This window comes from Gastrolobium bilobum, unplaced genomic scaffold (genome assembly GCF_033153095.1).
Source record: "Gastrolobium bilobum isolate Gb01-03AN ecotype WA unplaced genomic scaffold, APGP_CSIRO_Gbil_v1 utg3810, whole genome shotgun sequence".
Classification (NCBI taxonomy): Eukaryota; Viridiplantae; Streptophyta; class Magnoliopsida; order Fabales; family Fabaceae; genus Gastrolobium; species Gastrolobium bilobum.
The window spans coordinates 206,970-227,926 of record NW_026899073.1 but is presented as its reverse complement, the minus strand read 5'-3'; the positions used below and the strand labels follow the sequence as shown (position 1 = coordinate 227,926).

At 33.2% G+C, this 20,957-nt stretch overlaps 2 protein-coding genes across 2 annotated transcripts; one reads left to right on the top strand and one right to left on the bottom strand.

The window, feature by feature from the left end:
- Positions 1-4,153: 4,153 nt before the first annotated feature.
- LOC133286906 (protein IQ-DOMAIN 19-like) lies at positions 4,154-5,759 on the top strand. The gene is made up of 3 exons (XM_061484404.1): positions 4,154-4,507; positions 4,788-5,024; positions 5,229-5,759. The coding sequence occupies exons 1-3, from the start codon at positions 4,154-4,156 to the stop codon at positions 5,757-5,759; spliced, it is 1,122 nt and encodes a 373-aa protein (XP_061340388.1).
- Positions 5,760-6,114: 355 nt separating this feature from the next.
- Positions 6,115-12,956, bottom strand: LOC133286921 (serine/threonine-protein kinase Nek2-like). Its single transcript, XM_061484424.1, has 15 exons — positions 12,766-12,956; positions 11,280-11,412; positions 11,108-11,174; positions 10,737-10,802; positions 10,229-10,275; positions 10,063-10,108; positions 9,835-9,915; positions 9,697-9,739; positions 9,568-9,617; positions 9,393-9,474; positions 9,250-9,299; positions 8,737-8,810; positions 8,469-8,520; positions 7,099-7,548; positions 6,115-6,919 (listed from the first exon to the last, which is right to left on the bottom strand). Exons 2-15 carry the CDS (start codon positions 11,363-11,365, stop codon positions 6,245-6,247), a joined length of 1,869 nt encoding a protein of 622 aa, XP_061340408.1. The 5' UTR covers positions 11,366-11,412; positions 12,766-12,956; the 3' UTR covers positions 6,115-6,244.
- Positions 12,957-20,957: the final 8,001 nt, after the last annotated feature.

The following is a 20,957-nucleotide window of genomic DNA, read 5'->3' as shown; positions in this document are numbered from 1 at the left end:
TGCGGTGTTTTATCATAAGAAACCGCTTCGCGCCGTATTAGAACGCAATAGTGGCCATTGCGATCGCAAATCGCGGCCATATTGCTGTAACGGTGTCAATTTTTTTTTTTTTTTTTTTTTTTGATAACAGCAAAGTGTCAATTTTTCCTAAATTTAAATGTGTAATAGAAAGTTTTTAAGGATTTTTTAGTCTATCTGTGTCTCTTTCTGGTCATTTCTGTTATTGCTGCCTTTAAAAAATATTTTTTTTTCGTTATTTCTGTCATATATTTATTCCGCTATTTTCGCAACCACAACTCACTATGATGTTATAGCATTTTTTGGGGTTGGCCGCGACATGCCGCAATCTGCATTGATAACTTTACAATAAATATAAGAATTAAACAGTTTAAGAATTCGCAACTTTAATTCCAAGAGTACCTAAGCAATTAAATGCCCAGAACAGAAACTATTTCATTATTGTTCATATTCCCCGCAATTTTATAGACTATATGTCAAGTTAAAAATTTATTTTGGATTTCATACATTCACTGTAATAAGGAAAAACGGAGATGTTGAGAAGATTGAAGTAATTGGGGTACCCCTACCAACCCCACAATACCCCCGATAGCAAGCTACAATGTATTTCAATATTTTTTCACATAAAAAAATGGTTAGAACAAAGACATAAACCTCTGTAATCAAAGCTTTCAGTAGTTTTAATAAGCATATGAGCAATATAATCATGAGCAACAAGTAGTCTGGTGTTACTTACGATCTAAAGTTGAAATGTTATGCGGAAAATCCTTGTCCGGAACTGGAGGTGGAGCTGGCTGGCAACCGTAGTTCAGACTAGTTCAAAGATAAGAGGCGATTTTGATTGAAGTCTTGACAAGTTATTGTGTGGATTTTTAAGTTTTAACCATCAAAGTGTGGAAAGTTGAAACTCAAAACTGAGTGAGCAAAGTAATTACTAAGAATGATGGCAAATAAAGAGAGTGAACTTTACATTCGGGAATGACACATGGAAGAAAGCTAGTAGCATATGTATCACTGTCGCCGTCTCGGGTTCTCTTCCTGCCAGATTGACATTCACAGATGAAGTTTAATGGGTAACTTTGTATTTACCACGCAGCATCCCTTTCCACATTCCACCTCTTCACAAACTTGGTCTGTAATACCCATATGTATTATCCAAGCGTCAAAGTTTAAGTATGCGCGAAATTATTACCATTTCATATCCATGCATTAGATATATAAATAGATAAAGAGAAAGAGAGGATTTAAGCACCTAAAAAATCTTTAACAGCCTCCCCTTTAGCAGTGATGGGTAGCAGCAGCATGAGAAGCATGGCCAGAATGACCAATAACAATGCAGGGACCCATATGGTAATTTGGCTAATAACTGAGACTTGTACACGAAGAAAAAGAGAAGAACAACAACAACGATGATCGGAGTAGGATTTGGGTTGTTCCAATGTATATCAAAGTGGCAAATATAATAAAATTTTGAATTTTGTAACAATCCTTGCATTCCTAGAGCAAACTTTTGGATCATGAAATTGCGGCGGATCATTTTGGCTATCATTTGTTTAGCTAATTTGGATTTTAATTTTATTTATATAAAATTATGAAAAATGAATTTTTTTTTTTAATTTTAAAGATAATTATTTTCATACTTTATGATGTTAATAAATAATTATTTGTTAATATTGATTTTATTCTGGTTAATTATTGAGGTAGAGTTAAAGCAAAAATATTAAAGAAGTCAAAATGCAACGACATAACATCTTTTTTCTTTTTACACTTGCAATATAAATTATAAATTTGTTTGTTTTCAATTCTATCATTTTTTAAATATTTTCTTTCTTTTTTTACCATCTAACGGAGGATAGCGTTTGTAGTAGTCTGGCACAGCTACTCCTTTCATTGAGTAGCTAACACTTAGAGAAAAAAAGAACATTTCTCTCTCCTTCGTATAAATAAGTCAGAAAATATTTAATTTTCATTTGTTTGGATCCAAAGAACAGCAAACCTGAATCATATTAAATATTTCCGTTACGGACAGCAAACCTTTGATGCTATCGATGCGCCGTTCATCGTCAAAGAAAAGCAAAAAAAATTCCCTAACGGAGACCCACCATTTTACTTGTTTACTGGAGCAAACATATATTATTTACTGCAATATTTATTCAACGTTAGAACAAGCATTACTATCGAATTGGGTAAATTGCAATTCATCTCTTAAAATCTAATAAAATTAAATTGGCATCATTTCTGTACAAACACATTTAAACTTCTCTTACCTTTTAAACTTTTATCTAATAAAGTTGTTATTTTATTTTAGTTTTTTTATTTTGAAACGCATTTATCATTTCTGTACAAACGCAAAATACACAGTAAAAAGAGTAAGTGTGATTTTCAAAGATAAAAATAGTTAAAGACACTATGAAATAGAACATGAGAATAAGGGTGCTTCTTTCATTACTAAAAACATATTAATAAGTGGAATTCTTAAAACTTAAAAAAAAATTGTCTAAGGCGATATGAAGAATATAATTATTGTGTAATTTTATCAATTCAAAAAAAAAAAAAAAAACGCTGACGTAATTTACTAATTTATAAGAAGGAAAATTGCCAAAAACTACTATTTTTATGACCAAATTTCTTATCCTGCTGCCCCAGGATTCAAACATTTGTCATCTAGAAGAGTGAAAAGTAGGCAAAAGACCTTTCATTTTTTAATTGCAATGGTACAAGAATTAGTCGAGATAGAGAACGAGAACAAGGAAACATAGACATAAACAGGACAACAGAGATAACGAATCAAGTGCACAATTTTTTACCCTTTTTTTCTATCGTCTCTCTTTCTTCATCAAGAAGTTATAATAATTAAATATTAACACTATTTCTTTTAATCGGTTGATGTGAAAGGCTCTTGGAATCTTCTACTTTCGGGGTAGCTAACGCTTCACATCCTTGACTAAATCAAAGCCAAACCCAAAAGAGTACAACAGAATAACTATAAGATCAAAGTCAAAACACATATTTAAGTAATTCGCGTTAATTTATTTATGTTCAACATTAAATTCTAGATGGAGATACTGAGTTGAAGTAAACAATTTAATACCACGTTCGAACATCTTTCTCTTATTCATCTAATAATATGGACCATTGATAGAATAAAGAATGTTATCATCTTAAACCCGTGTAGCCTTAGCACTTGCGTGCAAGCCATGTGTGGCCCTTGGATCTCGGATTAAGCTTCAGACTTCAGAGGAACTAAAAAGGTTATATAACAATGATGTTTCTACCTTCTTATTTCTACAGAGAGGCATTGTCATTGATTATTTGAATTTATTCCAATCATAGTTAATTGCGCCGCAATAGTGCAGCGAGCTGCGCCATACGGACGTTGCGGTACTGCAAGAAACTGCGCTGCGTCGCACTGGAACATAATAACTGCTATTGAGATCAAATTTGAAGCCAAATCACGACCATATTGTTATCATAAGGCAAAATATCAATTTTGTTCTAAATTTAAACGTAACAAATTTTTTTAAGGGTTTTTTAGTCTATCTGCGTCTCTCTTGGTCACTTCTGCTATCTCTGTCTTTTTTTTTTGTCATATATCTATTTCGCTATTTTCGCAACCGCAACCCGCTATAGCATTTTTTAGGGTTGGCCGCGACATGCTACAATCCACGTTTGATAACTTTGATTCCAATAAGCTAGTAGACCCTGATAAGAAACATCTTTTAATTTTAACAGCTTGGTCACCTAAAAATTACTGAACTATAGTAAGAAAAATTTACAGCTCTTGACAATCAAGCTGAGGCAATGTTGAAGTGTAATGCTTCCAGAATTATATTTAGGAAACTCCACGAGGGTGGCAAGTGGCTTTATCAGGGGAAGCTTTGCAGGCCAAAGCCAGTACTAAATAGTTAAATACCAGCACAAGAACCCAGAAAGAGCATCCTGAACAAGTTGAAGAGTGCAGTATATAACCATATATAATACATATGTAACAAGATTAAAACTAACACATGAAAAAAAAGAATATTTGCTCTCTTACGTGTATCTAATTTTGTTTCTGGATATTTGAGGCAAATAGAAACCTCTCTGACTTTCTGACTTGTTTAGTTGCCAGGTTCCATTATTAACAGAAAAAGAAATGGGAAAGGCAGGGAAATGGATTAGAAACTTTCTTCTAGGGAGAAAGGAAGAGAAATTCAAGAAGATTGATACATTCTGCCCCGAGAATATGAGTGGTCAAATGGTGAGTCCCAAAGTGAAGCGCAGATGGAGCTTCGGAAAACTAACAGGTGGAAGAATAACAAGCAAGGTAACTCGGCATAAATTTTCCAGATCTTTTGACTCAGATGAATCTGCAAAACTGCAAATAAAAGCCTTGTTGAAAACTCAGACTCCAAAGTGTCTTCCAACAGCACTGACAAAGGTTTCTGAAGACACTGAATTTGAAAACACAGCTGCTACAAAGATTCAGGCTGCCTTTCGCTCATATTTGGTATAAATCTCTCTCTCTCTCTCTCTCTCTATACTCATCAAGTTTTTTATGGTCACATCTTGCTAGACATCTCTTTTCATAAATTTAATAGTTTTTATTACATCCTATTCATAGACTCAGACATTTGGAATAGGCTTGATGAACTCGCTACATGCAAATATTTTTTTTTTTTTTTGAGGTTACAAGGAATTGAACACAACACCCTACACTACACACACTCTTAAAACACACACCCCACACCACTAGGCTAACCCTAGTGGTTCTACATGCAAATTTTCAGGCCAAGAAAGCATTGCATGCTTTGAGAGGATTAGTCAAGATACAGGCGCTAGTGAGGGGTCACCTTGTAAGGAAACAAGCAACTGCTACCCTGCGTGGCATGCATGCGTTGATGGCCATACAAGTTAGAGCTCGAATTCACAGAATTCAGATGGTAGAGGAAGCAAATCTCCTCCGAAATCAGCCTCCCCAACGCGGAGAAGTTCTACGCTTCAAAGGTCTCATAACAGAAAATAAAGTAAGCCTTTGCAAAAATATTCCCAATGTTATCATCTGAAGATTGGCATAGTATGATTATTCAAGTAATAAAACCATTATATTCAACTTAGATATAAATCCTATCCAAAATTCATCCCAATAAAGTTTTTGGCTAATTCTCAGTTACATGTTCTGTTGTGCTGCAATGAGAAGCTAATGTCTGTAATATGGTTATTATGTATAGGATTCAAAGGATATGAGTCTGGAAGAAATGTTGGAGGTATTGAAAAGTAGAAGTGGCCCTCTAGATGGTTCATATGTTAAGAGCAGAGAGCATGATTCCATGACATTATATTCAAAACGTCCATCAGTTTCAAAACGAGAAAATCAATACGAGAATGCTTTAATCACAGCACCAAATAGCTCAGGAAATTACGGGGCCATGTATGAATTCAACCAAACAGCAGTGGCCTTATCAGATTCTCAGCGCCACCCAGTGCCTCACCGTCAATCATGGTCGCCAAATTATATGAACAAGACTGAATCTTCAAGGGCAAAATCAAGGTCTCAGAGTGAACCAAGACAACGAACGAGGCACAAAAACAAGTCTGTAGGATCTCCGTTGAATGCTCCAAGGAAAAATCTGTTCTCAAACTCGTTACGCTTCGATCCTGGAAGCCTGGACCATTGGGTTACTAACCTTCATGGGTCAACGAAGGACAGCAAACGCGATTCCTTTGGAAGCAGCACGGTTACTAGCGATTCCTACTACTGAATTCTCTTGCTAAGTTACAGAACAAGCAAACAATTCAATTTTGAACATTAATGCTTAAGTCATCTATTATCATACTTCACAATGCTTGTGGCATTTTTTATTTTGAGCAACGCTATTTCATCACCTATCCCACCAAAAACTAGTAGCAGAAGCGAGGTGTATGGTAGCAAGCCAGACGGATAACACAAGCATTAACACAGAAGCAGTCGACTGCCATGTAGTAAAAGAAATTTTTTGACATTGTTACTAAATTTATTAGTTTAATTACTTCCTGTGGTCAAACAGCTAATGCTATCTTGTCATGAAAAGATTTCCTCATTCATCAGATTAAAAGCTTGAGTTATCATTACTCAGTAAAGTGAAAATGAAGTGGGGTAAATGAAAAAAAGATGTCACCTACAAAAATCAGCTGTTTAAATGTTACCGTGTGAAAAGAAAGAAACACCGAACTCTACAAACATGACTACGTAAGATATTGCAGCACTTTAAGCGGATTGTTCCCGATTGAAAGTGTTCTCTTTGAAACTCTTGCTCAACCAAATAGCAGTTTCCCTTGGGGAAGCCTTCCCGGGCCCAAACGGTTTTAACAAAACACCAAGTTCTCCATACCTTTCCTGCTGCAGTAATCTCGCACTAAATTCAAGCAATCCTTCTAAAGCTTCAGCCCTTTGTTGGAATGATGAAGTATCAAACTGCCGGCGGCGCAAGTCTGAAGAGTTGTGGCTAGATGCTCCAGCAGTAGCATGTTGATCAGATGAGTCACTTTTGTCCTCTTCATTTTCCTTGAACATGCTGCGCTTGATTCCCCGCCAGGCATCAGTACGACTAGGTTTGATGTAGGCTCTGTCACATACCTCAACTGTGCATTTGTCTATCAAAGTTGAATCATCGCCACAAGGAGGGGAGCCTGAGGAACCCTTCGCAGATGTTGGTGAAGGTCTATTGATGGGAAGAAATTGATCTTCATATGATGCTAATGGGAATTCTGCTATCTTATCAATACGGGGTGTGTTAACTGAAATATTGGGCGAATTTAAATGGCCAAGAAAACCAATACTGGGCCTGCGAGGAGGCTGCCGAACGGCACTACTTCTTGGCAACGGCAATGATGCTCTGCGAATCGTATGGACAGTTTGTTTGGTATTGCGTGAAACAGGAAGCTGCAACCATGAACTTTAAAAAGTCAGACATCTAAAATTCTTAATTGAACAATACCATTACACGTGAAACAGTAATTCATTGTGAAACTACCCACTTCACAAAGGTGACATGCTTGAGTTTGTTTCATGATATACGATGTGTCAAACATTGAAACATGATTGACTCCAGCTTGCCTTACCGCGTTATGATTTTTTGAGGATTCCATTGATTTCTTGGGGGTGGCAGAAGCTTTTGATGAAGTGGGTCTAGGACTAGGAGTCTTGGCAATACTAGGAGTTTTGGAAACAACTGGCTTATGGATTGACTTCACTTCATGGCTATCTCCAACACACAGTTCAGCTAATCTTTGATTCAAATGATCAGGAGTACAATTTATTTCTAGGGTAGAGCATAGAGAATCTTGGTCTGCTCCAGATACACTAGGATTTAAAGTCCGATCATTGCTGAAAGAATACCATTTATCCCCAGGGATAGAAACAGGATCATCTTGCTTCAAAAATCTAGTTTTCTTCATGCAGTTGGATTCTGGACTATGACCTGACAACGTATTTCGCCTGGGGCTATTGATTTTGAGATGGATCTTAAGAACATGAGGTTGAAGATGTGGGTGCCCAAGTAGCTCTGCAGCCTGCCTCCAAAAGCACATGAAACAATGTAAGAAAGAAAGCATGGTTACAGAAGACACCTTCACAACCAACATCACTTCATAATCTTTGTCGCGGAACTTGAAACGTTTAAGGACACAAATAATAGTTTTCCAATTTCTCTGTCAACCAGACATCATTAAATCTACCCAAACAAAGTAAATATGCTTCAGATAATGTAGAAATGCTTGTTGCAAAGTTTATTAAATTTCAGCAGACTTCTTTAAAATATTACAAGTGTTTATGTACTTCTTCTCTACTCATTTAGTTAGATAGATTTCCCATTTAGTGCCCTGTTTCTTATTGATTCAATGAAGAAATCAGAATCATTCTTTTGCACCATGGAAGATTTGTTTTATGAAAGGAGAATAGGTAGAATTCTTGTTAATATAGAAATGAAAAATCTCCATAACATTTAATGTGGAATCCATCACCAACCCAACCCATCTCCAAAAGGATGGATTTAGATCCTCTAAAGTAAGGAATACACCTTAACGAATAAAATGCAGGATTGATAACGGTTGATGATAAAATTAACGGTTTAAAATTTTATAAATCACAAGGATAACAGATCATGGATATGAGAAAATGTATTCCCTTGATTTCCTCATCCATGATTACCACTGCACTTAGTCTTTAAAGTGCAACCATCACTTTAGAGTTCCAAATCCCAATAGGATAAGCAGAAAGCAAATCCTCCTGTTAAATCCAAGGTTGGCATAATCCCAGCAATGTTGAGGAAACACAATTTGGTGAAGCAAATAAGAATATTTGAATTGCATGCTTGTATGATATATCTATCCTACAGTTAATTCAATCACAAAGCAATATAGACATGGTACTAGATGCAGCACCGGCACATTGCATTGAATTATTCAGGTCAGAGGAGAGTTCTTATACATACACTAGGCCTAAGCTCTGGATTTTTCCGCAGCATGCTTTTAACAAGACCTCGACTGTCAAGAGGGAAAACAAATATGATTAGATCAATCTTACAGTTCATAACTAATTGATTACTATAAATTTACAAGAAACCTCACTTTCAATGACCTTGGGCTTATCTATAGATGTTAGCTAAGGACATCTTTTTTAAGTGTTAAGACATGACAATGCAATTAGTAACTGGCAATAATGGCCCAAGTAAATATATGAAGAAAAGAAGAAGGACTTACAATGCAGCAGAATATTTTGTTGGCAGCGGAGCCACTACAGACTTATTAATCTTGTTAATCAGTGATTGTATATCCTGTTCAAAGAAATTGAAAGATAATCATACAACTTCATAAAGCTAAGTTTGCAGAAAAGATATGAAAAGCAGTAAATGCGAGTAGTTTTCAAGTCTGAGAGACAAAATAAGTATAACCATGCTGCTAAATGAGTGCTGCTGATAATCAATTGTGAAAATCATAGTAAAAAATTGGCAGAAGTTCAAAATATATCAAATGCTAACGCAGATACGGAGATAGTAAATTTATAGGATTTGACCAGATTGATAGTCCACAGAACACAAATACATGTGCAAATAAGGTAATGTAATGATAGTCAAATTGATATGCAATCATCAGCATCTGATTGATAACAAACTGAAAATTGGTAATATGACAGCAGTGATGAAGGTGTTAAATATTTTTCCACGAAGATGAGATAGAGACAAAGAAACCCCCTAATTAAAAAAGAAGACTCACAAATGCTTTGAATGCAGGCTTATGCGAGGTCATTTCATATATACAGCATCCTGAGTAACCAATTTCAGAGATCAAGAATACATAATCAGCCAGATAATAAAAAAATCATCAAGGAAAAATAACCATAATGCATGAGTACTAACCCAAGGACCAAATATCTGATTTAGAACCATAAGGTATATCAGCAAGGAGCTCAGGGCACATATAGCTAGGAGTTCCCACAACCTAAATTACAAGACATCAACTCTTGTACATGATTACTGTACAAAAGTTATAATCAGGAATGTAAACTCAATTCATAGAAGAAGTATTTCTTACAGAGGAAGTAAGATCATCTGAAGTCAACATTTTGGCAAGTCCAAAATCACCTGATTCATCATTGATCACTAGTGAGCAAAATTTTAGCCATCTGTATTTTATTTAAAGGAACGATAGAATATATCTTACCAAGAACCATGTCATGATCTTTTGTCAAGAATATATTTGAGCACTGATAGAATCATATGATTTTCTCATTAGTATATGGCTGAACAGAATTTAGATAGAAAAAGTGTCCCTAGGAACAAAGAGGACTCCGCTGCTAACCTTAACATCACGATGAAGAATATGGTTCATGTGCAAGTAATCAAGTGCCATAAGAAGTTGAACAAGCCACTTACACAGTTTCTGCAAACAAACGACCCAATCAGATTTTAAATGTCCAAATTTAGATATTATCTCATTTATTTTAAAGATGAATGTTATTGTTCAAAGGAAAATAAATGTATAAAGAAAAATTATAATTTCTGTAAGGAAAAAAAAATCAGATATAACCTCCTCAGAAAACATAACACCGTGAGCTTTCTTTATAGCTTCCGCCCTGTGTTACATCAATAATGCATTTAAAAAAACATCAATGAGCCAATTATAAAAATAACAAAGTGAAAGAATATTGAAACATAAATTATAAGCTAGTAAAAATTTGTCAAAGGAAACTTACATATCTCCACCCTCACAATAACCTATGATAATGCACACATAGCAACCCTGAGAAGGAAGACATCAAAATATACCAGCATGAAGCAGTTGTGATTAGTCAATATGGCATCCACCACCAATCAGCAATAAAGAAAAACTGTAATAATAGAAGGAAATAGCCGAAGCAATAATCTGGAAAGAAAATGAACTTTTAAATCTTAACTAGTAACAATGCTATATGACTTAGTCTGTTACTGTTAGTCACCATTACTTTAAATATTCATTGAAGATACATACTTACCCATCAAAGTTGACACTAGTCTATTGTTATCAGTTATTACGGCAAATGAAACCAAAGAAAAAATATATTCAGGGTTAGCATAGCATAAGACCAAGTTCAAGAGTTAAAAATTCTTGAAATATTTTATGATACAAATGTAGATAACTCTAATAGCAACTTCCAAAAAAAGCTTATTAGGGAAAGCTTAACTGAGGAGGTAAAGAGAAGTAGAAGTCAAGAAGCACCATACCTTTTCAACCCATGAATCTTTATACTCCACAATAAAAGGATTTCTTAATTTGGAGATGAGCTCCATCTACACAGACCAAAAGAAAAAAAAAGAAAAAAAAGAAATGAAAAACATCCTGAATCATATCCACAAAATTTTGAGTCATCAGAGGTTGTTAAATTTACAGCCTGAATCCATTTTATTTCATATTGAGGTTTGAAACTTCTCTTGGCCTGTTAACAAATGAAATTCATCTAGAACACAAACAAAATGCACCAGGAAGGCAGGAACCATGCAGCAGAACCCAAGCAAAGAAAGGGAGATTTTAGAAAAAAGAAAACAACACAAGATGTTCATTTAGTTCACTTGTTAAAACACAACTAAGCACAAACCTCCAGGTGTGCGGATCTACGAGAGCGCTCAGTTTGGCGGGCAAGGCGAATCTTCTTAAGCACATATCTATATAATTCACAAGACGAAGTTAAAAGGAACAAATGAATAGATACAGACATTAAGAGAAAAAAGAAAAGAAAAGAAAAAGGTAATGTAGGTTTAAATTCTCACTTTTTCTTCTCATGCTTATGCTTCACAAGAAGGGCAGAACCAAAAGCACCTTTTCCAATTTGCTCAAGTATTTCATACTGCTCCATGTCATCAATAAGTAAGAGATTTCCCTCTGCTGAGTACAAAGTACAGACTAAATCAAGCATGTTAGATCCTTTCAAACAGATTAGAAAGGGGGAAAAGGTAAAATAATAAACCATAACTCGAAGCTCTAAGTTAAAAAGACAATTTTTGAAATGTAGTGATGCATCAGAAGGAATGCAACTAAAATGATCGATAAGGAAGACTACACTATCAAGTATCAACGAGGTTACTCAAAAATTGCATATGCGTGTAAGTCAAACTTTTCTCTTTCTCCCTTCTCAAGAAAGCAGAAAACCATAATGCAACGCAATGCTGATTACGCACCACAAAGAAACCAACAAACAGTAATCTGTTGAGATATCCAAGTGTGATGAGTCCCACGTTGGTTGGTAATGAGCTAAGTGAAGAGTATATAAGTGAAAGGACTCATGAACCCAATGCCTTAAGGTTTTGGGTTGAGACATGGTGTCAGATCCACTTGCTACGGTTGGTGTAGCCTTAGCTCATTGGTGGTGGCCCCCGCCACGGGCTTTCCCTGGACCCGCTTGACATTGGAGTTTGAGGGAACGAATTTCCCAACAGTGGTATCAGAGCCGGATTGGGCTCGAGCTAGCCTAGTGATTGGCTAGGAGGCGAATCGAGTACTTTGCGCTTCGGGTACTCGGTTGAGGGAGAGCATACCAATGGTGGGTTTCACACTTGAGGGGGAGATTGTTGAGATATCCAAGTGTGATGAGTCCCACGTTGGTTGGTAATGAGCTAAGTGAAGAGTATATAAGTGAAAGGACTCATGAACCCAATGCCTTAAGGTTTTGGGTTGAGACATGGTGTCAGATCCACTTGCTAGGTTGGTGTAGCCTTAGCTCATTGGTGGTGACCCCCGCCACGGACTTTCCCTGGACCCGCTTGACATTGGAGTTTGAGGGAACGAATTTCCCGCTTGACATTGGAGTTTGAGGGAACGAATTTCCCAACATAATCGGCAATCAACATTTTATTTTTATTTACATGTTATAAATGCATAGTCAAAAAGCGGGTTTAGCAATGCTCATTACAATACAGCATACAGCATCGTAATGCTGTGCACTATAGGAAAGAAGCAGCAATCGATTACATTAACTTATTAGCGAGAAACAGAGAGAAATATAAATTGTAGAGGGACTGAGAGAGTTCTAAGATTTGCTTCCTCACCTATGTTTCTTGTGAAAAATCTAACATTGGCGAAATATGCAGAGTGAGAAAAGCGGTTACAGACTACGAATTTCGCGAAGCGAAGTACAGGAGAAGGAAATAGTAAAATGGAAGTAACCGCAGAAAATGGAGAGAAAACAAAAAATAGGAAAAATCTAAGAAACGAAATAAAACATTTGAAAGAAAAAAAAAAAAAAAAAAGGCAACACACCTGAGACAGTGTAAGAACAAGTTCAGCGGAGAGAAGGGATTCAAAAGGAAGAGGGAAGAGACAAATCTGAGAGTCAGAGCTTCGACATTGGCAGAGGAACTGCAAAACGACACCGTTGTTGGGGAAGAAGAAGCAGCAGAGGAAGCTGCAAAAGCTCTTTCGCCATTGTGGTTGAGAGCGCAAGAAAATGACAAATTACATTGCAATTTATTAAAGCAAGCGGGATAATTGGTTATTGCGTGCGAGATTCTAAATTCATAAGAGCAAGGGAAAATGATTGACGGGTCAAAATTCAAAGTTATTTCATAAATTCACGAAAGAAATGGAAATATGTGTTTTAAAGATTTTTTTGTTATGTAATTATATGATTCTTTGCAAGGAAAATTACTTAGTAGAGATAAGTTATTTTTGTTGAGTCTAAAATGAATAATTTTTAGATAAAAATTAAAGTATTTTTGTAATTTTAGTATATTACAGAGTTTTATTAATTTTTATCGCTATAATTTTTTTAATCTTATGATAATTTTATCTTTATTGACTCAAGAAATATTTTCCTTTCTTTACAAATATAAAACCCTCGAAAAGACAAGTAAATAAAAGAAAGATTCTTAACATATTTTTTTTGGAAAATTATTTTCTTAGACTACATCAGAAAGAGACAATATCACAAGTGCGATCACGTATAATAGAAGAAATTTTATGTTTAGGAATTCGATTTCTTTCACATAATATGTAAAGAATATAACTCATTAATTTTTTGGAAAAAAAAATGTCATTTAAATAACACAAATTATGTTATTTCATAGATATAAAGAGATATGAATCTTACACCTTTATTTTTTTTAGTAAATTTCACAATTTATGTCTATGAAATGATACAGTTTATGTCTTACACATATTTTTCCTTTATTTTTTTGATGCAATGAATTATAAAATAAGAAGAAATGCTACAGCCTAACGAAACTAGTTGAGTGCAGGACTCCATGAATATAATTAACTTACTTCTAAACTTACGTTTTTTTTTTTCTTCCTCAAGGCAGCGTCGTCCTAGTCAAATAATTATATATGATAGTTACATTTGCTTTGATTTAAAAAGTAAATGTTATCGTTTCTCAGTAGAGACGTGAACCAAAACATAACAAATTTTTTGAATAAAATAGATGCAACTTATAATATTTTTATCATTTAACTTGATCATCTAATATCATATCCCCTTATACGGTGGCGTGAAGTGGACAGGGGAAATCATAGTGGGACCCCGGTCTTCTGCTCTTACACCTTCTCATTCCGATCTCAATTTTTTCCCTCTTCTCGGTCACTAACCTTATCATCCGGCGCATAATTAGATGACAATTTTATTTTGCTACTATTCTAAGTTACCATTTATCACTGCCGTGACTCCCGACTAAAAGTTCGTTATCATTGCACTGTATGCTCGGATTGGATTTTGCAATAGCAAAATATTGTTTGTAGTAAAAATATTTTCTCAAATTATGTATAATAATATCTTTCAAAATATCTTTATAATTATAATTTTAAAATAATTATGCTTTAAAAGGACAAAATAAACAATAAAGAACACACACACAATTTTTTCTAAGGAAGCATTGTATTGGTATGCATTATAATTATAAGTGATTATTGATAGTCTCGAAGGAATTGGGAAAATTTTGCACTTATAAAAAGAAAATAATGTTACTTGTAAAAGTATATGTATATATTACTTGGGATTAGCATTTCATATTATAATAAATAAAATTATCACTTACATATATATAAAAGTGTGTGGAATCATGTAAAGAAAAAAAAATATAGATTCAACATATTTTTATATATATATATATATATATAAAAGATAAAATTATTTTCTACAACATGAACAATAATAATCTCATATTATTTATACTTATATAATTTGTATCACTTAATTAAACTAATTTTAAATATTTTTTATTATACTTTTCATTTTCTATAATTTCTCATAAATGTAAAATGGTGCAGCTGGTAATCATTAAGTATGGTATTCACGAGAAACGTGGTTTTGGTTGTTCAGTACTGTTGTTCCGTACATCCTTTAAAATAATCATCAACCCGATACTAAATGATAATAACTAGGCACCCGCAGCTGTAACACCTGTTCAATATAAATGTCTACGAATGAGATAGCTGTATTTTGCTTCTCAGTATGGGCATATGCATTTTAGATATTGAAAAACAAATTAATTAGAAATTCTTATCTTCGTAGATATAGTAATCATATAATAATATAGTATCGGAATAAAACATATGTTGTGAAGCATTGTACTTTTATTGCATTTGCAAATTGCAATGTATAACGGTAAGAACAATACTTAACGCACATATTGGGGTATATCCTCGAATAAAATATAGTTGACAAGTTTAAAATGTAAATATATAAAAAGAGATGAAATCATCTATGATTAAATAATGTTATTATTCAAACTGTAAAGAACCCTAGCCATGGCTAATTGGCATGACCACTTTCCATAGATAATTCATAGCTAGCCATAGCTCCTCAAACTCTAGGCCCCTGGCTAGCTCTCAACTTCGGATCCTACGGACCATACCATTAGGAGAGACGATTGGTTTAGGTTTAGCCAGAAGTTTTTTATGTATCGTACAATGGAAATATTAAAAAAGCAATTTAATTCCGAAATTGTAGTTGTATTGAATTAATCTCAACCTTGTTTGGTGAAAAATTAATTTTCAACGCTTTAAATGTGAATTTATATGCAGCCTCAAAATATCTATTAAGGATGCAACTTTCAGATCCACCCAACAACTGAAAAAGGCTCGGCTTACATAAAAGCCCGTTTTATTGCAGTTCCCTGTAACTCGTGAAGTATATGCAACTTTGTGTGACCTTGTATATACGTCATTTTTTTTTTTTAATTTTTTTTTCCATATCGTTGTTTATTTGGTTAAAACCGTACCCGAAAACGCGATGTGTTGGTGTTGGGTGTTGCCATAGTTTAGGTAATGTACGGTTACAATTCACTTTATGGGTGAATTTACGAATGGACGCATCACAAATATGAAACAAAAGCATTGCTGATTGCAAAAGACAAATTCGTCATACATTTCTGCAACATCCCATCGGGTTAATCCAATTTTAAGGCCATGGACTTTACTGTAGGCATATATGACTTATGAGCATAGTAATATACTGTAGACTTATGTTATGGAATTAAGCATGAGAGGAGTTAAGTGACAGCGACTAACATACTGAAACCTTGTAAAAACAAATAAATTAAAAAAATGTAATGATTATGGATGTTAAGAAATATAATAAAATTATTAATGTGACTTCATTCGATAGTGTAAGTTTTATAGAGAGTTGATTTTTAATTTGATATCAAAATATTTTTTTGGAGAAAAATATCAAAATATATAATCAAGTGATATAGAATTTTATCATTATTTGTTTTAATAAAAAATATTAAATTTCATCCCAAGATATATATATATATAATAAAAAATATGCCCCCGGAGAATCTGGATGTGCTTCCCACAATTGGATATGAGTTCCCTGAACCCATACCTACTCTGCTACTCACCAGTCAACTCCCCACCTCTACACCACACGAGAAAGCGACATTGCAACCTAAAACGGGAAAATTGGGTAGGTCTATGTACGTAAAGCTTGAATAATTAACTGAAGCACTACACCACATAATTGATTAGTCTTTTACAACAGATATAGGCTTGCTTTTTTGTGTTGCATACCTATTTAGGTTGATTGAACAACAATGATATATTTTCTTTTTCTTTTCTACAAAATGATATCAACCAGAACGAAATTATGCTATGACATCTATTCTCAAAAAATGTATATATAATGTCATTTTATTTTTTGCTTTTTTTTGTTAGGTACTGTTAGCCCAGGTATTAAATTAGATTGTTTAAACATCTATATTTATCTATATTTTATTTCCTGTTGGACGGTAAATGAACTAATAAAACAGATGAAAGGTCCAAAAGGTAGAAAAAATCAGCCCATGAAAGTAAAAGATAAAAAAGAAGAGATTTAGATAAATTCACTTACTGTTGTTATCGCTCCATTGCAGGAATTAAGAGCACATGAATAATTGGCTGAGTTGAAAGAGATCTAAATCCTAGGATGAAGATTAATCTGAAGGATAGCAAGGCATTTTAGGAGCTTTTAGTTTTTAGTTAAATAAGAATCTGATTGTTGTAAAAAAAACTTACTTAGCAATTCCTCTTCGTTAGATTTTTTTTATTTTTTTATTTCCAGAAGTTTGTTTGCAATTCTTGAATTTTAGTTTTAGCTTTGTTGGTTATATACGTGCATGCATAGTTTTCCTTTTGAAGGAATTCAAGACTGAACTGTATTCAACTTTCAAGCTCTGTAATTGTGATTAGTTTTCAATTTCCTTTTCAATTTCACTTTGAAGAAGTTTGGTTTGTAATTCTCGACTTTTACGTTTTGGTTTGGTAAGAAAGCACAATGTTCTTTGTTGCATTGAGTTTCTTTGTTCCATTTACTGACAGTATGACTTGCTAAATCTCTTTATATGGAATTCAAAATGATTGGATAATCCCCCTTTTTATTGAACATAAATTTTTTTGGGAAAGAGTCTTGAACATTCATTGCATGAACTGTAATTGGGAAATCAAGTGAATGCATTCTTACTAATTGAACCCTTGAGGTTATGGATAACTAGAGAAGGAATTTGACAATTTTTGTATAAAGAATCAAAAGGCCTTAGAAAAGGATTCTTTTGGGAATTAAAATTGGATTTGGAAAAGTCCAGCGAAATCATTTTAGTAGTTCAAATTATGTGATGAAAGTGCTTTAGTAGTGATAAAACGCAGGGATACAAATTTCTTTGAGAAAATCCATGATTCAAGAATTCCAATACCTTATAATTGTTGTATTTGTTGAATAGATATCTGTGTGACATTTATTAAATACAAGTCTGATTAAAACCTCAATTCATTTAGTCTTTTCTTTTGTTGAAAGTTTGATTCTTTGATATTGAAGAATTTGATAGAAAATAAAAAGAACCCAAATCAACCGTTATCTGTGTACGATGTTTGAATTCCACATACTACTTCAGTATTTGTTAGCATAGATATTAGATACTACACTTTTAAATACAGAAATATCCTTCTAACAGGTACCACATATGTTTGTTTTTTCTCCAATTTGTTTGGTTGAAAAGATTTAGTATATGTTTAGTTCAACTTTTTTTTTATAGAAAATATAAACAAAATCTCAAAATAAACTAATCAAAAGTTCCAAACACACTTATTTGAAAATAATTTCTTGCTCTGTGTTATAATTACTATTTACCTTCCCAATATATCCGTAGCATATCGCAAAATGTTCAACTTTTTTGCAAAACAACATTGACTGACCCAAGGATACCATGAAAGTGGTGTGGGGAAAATAGGCCATTTTTGGGCTGTGTGTCTGGACTAGGGCCCAAGCCAAGTGGGCTTCTTTCATTCCCTCATATGGATGCCAAGCTGCAAATCCCTGCTCAGTTTCGGACCAATTATTTATTATTAAAAAGAAAGAAAAAAACTGTTACCTCTAGTCACACTTCAGTGACTTCACAGCCTTAATTAAAAGTCAAAAAATAGAGTATCTCAAATCTCAATTAGTGACGGATCACGCATTCAGCATGCACGTGCACGCTCTTACTGTGCATGAACGTTTTCACACAGAAGAGAAGAGATAGAGGTAGAGATTAGAGAGTGCAGAGGAGAGAGCACATGGGCGTGATGTGTGTGACAGTGAAATATGAAATGGTCTGTTTTGTACAGAGAAGTGCGGGGCCAGAAGGAGCCTGACATATGATATGAGATATACTTTGCTACCGAAAAAGGAAATTATAATATGGGACCCTCTCCCTAACACAAAATATTTGTTGTCACAGACACAGTATCCAGTTGTGCAATCTCTTCTAGCTCGTATTCTCACCTACAAAATAATTTTAAGCACATCAATGTTAATTATATTTTAATAATAACATATTTTTACTCGGTAATTACTTGTTAGAAACATGTAAGGGGAATGACCAAATAAAAATAGTTATAAGGTGGCTTAAATACATAAAACAATAGGAGCTTACATACTAATCCAATCTAATCACCCTCATTTAACAAAAAAATAATATATTCTGTGGTACTCTTGGTTGATAGTTTTTTTCCCCCTCTCCTTTAAGGGTTAGTTTTTTTAAATAAATTATAAGGGAAATTAACTATTTATTCTTACATGTGTCAAAATCGACAAGGATTAAGATATGGCAATAAGTGAGTCACACTCTCAAAATAAAAGTAAAAATAGATTATTAAAAAAAATATTGAGAGAACCTTATGATTTATCTATCTCTTTATATAATATAAAAGTTATTTTACCAAAGTTGCATGCGTCATTTTCCAAAAAAATTACTTTTAATTCTTTTGAATTATAACTTCATTTTGTTTTCTTTTTCTGACTTTTTCATTCCTTTCATTTATTTTTATTTTTAAAACTTCAGTGCTTTTTAACCTTTCATTTTTTTAAAAAAATAAAATTCTATAGCTATTTTTCTAGTTTCTTTTAAAACAAATAGCCATCAAAGTGTATTAGGATAAACACATGCTTTTTTTATATATTAATCTCGAGTAGAGAAAAAAAAACATAATCTAGTAAAAGCGAATATATATATATATATATATATATATATATATATATATATATATATATATTCATATTCATATGATATTAGCTAGAAATATAGATGAGTGCAATGAAGTACAGACACTTGTAAAAATAGGGAGAGTCGTGTCCGACACGCTCCGACACGGTGTCAGACACGCGGTCAACTTTTTCCGACACGTTGATCATGTGACCGTGTCCGACACGGTCAAATGGCATTTTCGTAATTTTTTTAAAAAAAATTTTAAAAAAAATTAAAATATATTAATAAAGATTCCACCTGATCATATCAATTTTATTTTTTTGTTTTTTTTATCCTTAAGTAGATAAGAGATCATCTCAGCATCATTGTTGTCAATTCCTATCACGCTCTTGTTGTATCTCCTTGTCTCTGATCTCTCTCTAATATGATTTGATCTCTCTGTCTGATATTATCTCTCTCTCTCATCCCAGTTCTTATTTTTTTTATTAAAGCTTCCATCTTTATAACGTACGTGTTGATGGGTATTATTAATTTAGTTTCATTTTTTTGTTAAATTATTAAATATTAGAAATATACACTATATAAATTAAAAATATTATTTAATATTAAAACGTGTCCCAACGTGTCGAAATCCATAATTTTTTAGGATTGACGTGTCGGAGTGTCGTGTCGTGTAATGTCACGTGTCGCGTGTCGTATCGGTGCTACATAGAATGAGTGAAATGAATTTTGAAATAAAATCTTATTGATTCCTTTTAATTGAAAATCATTTTCTATTTCTAATTTATATGATTTCATAATAAAGTTATCTTAATTAAGATGTTTTTAATAACACTATCAATTATTAATTATTAAATGTTTTGTTCTCTACAATGTAATATATACTGCTAAAATAGTTAATAAACTTCAACGTTTGAGTGTCTTTTAACCAGTGACAAACTACCAGCTTATAAAAGAGGAACCAACGTGAGGTCGTTTGGTTTAGCTTTTTTTAAAAGTAACTTTTACTACTTTTTTATTTTAAAAGTACTTTTTACAAAAGTTAAAGTTATTTATATTTTTAAAAAAATATTTAGTTTTTTAAAAAAATATTTGACTTTTGACTTCTGCTTTTCTGAGAAGTTAAAAATTTAAGCTTATGAGAAAAGTAAGTTTTTGGCTTTTTTTGTGACTTCTCCTTTTTTTAAAAGCAGACATCCAATCGAACTAAAAACGAAAAGTACTTTTTTTCTTGAAAAAAAGCAGTTTTTGAAGAAGAAAAAAGCTCATCCAAACGGGCCTAGTAATCGTTATACGACTAGTATTTTAACCCGTGTGATGCATGAGGTTATGATTAAATAATTTTTATTACATGTTGATATGAATATTATACATTAAAGATTGTAAAATACATAAAAATAAATTTTGAAGGAAATATGAATGTAATAGATGTTACTAAATTTAAATAGAAGAATAAAAATTCAACTATTAAAGTTCAAATTTTTTGATACACTTCTTGGTAAACAACATTGTTACTTT

Excerpts from the sequence above, each read along its gene's own strand:
- LOC133286906 (XM_061484404.1), top strand. The coding sequence starts at position 4,154 with ATGGGAAAGGCAGGGAAATGGATTAGAAACTTTCTTCTAGGGAGAAAG. Across the intron at positions 4,508-4,787 it reads CTGCCTTTCGCTCATATTTG|GCCAAGAAAGCATTGCATGC; the intron begins GTATAAATCTCT and ends GCAAATTTTCAG. Across the intron at positions 5,025-5,228 it reads GTCTCATAACAGAAAATAAA|GATTCAAAGGATATGAGTCT; the intron begins GTAAGCCTTTGC and ends TATTATGTATAG.
- LOC133286921 (XM_061484424.1), bottom strand. The coding sequence starts at position 11,365 with ATGGAGCAGTATGAAATACTTGAGCAAATTGGAAAAGGTGCTTTTGGT. Across the intron at positions 10,109-10,228 it reads TATTGTGAGGGTGGAGATAT|GGCGGAAGCTATAAAGAAAG; the intron begins GTAAGTTTCCTT and ends GATGTAACACAG. Across the intron at positions 9,475-9,567 it reads CAGATGATCTTACTTCCTCT|GTTGTGGGAACTCCTAGCTA; the intron begins GTAAGAAATACT and ends CTTGTAATTTAG.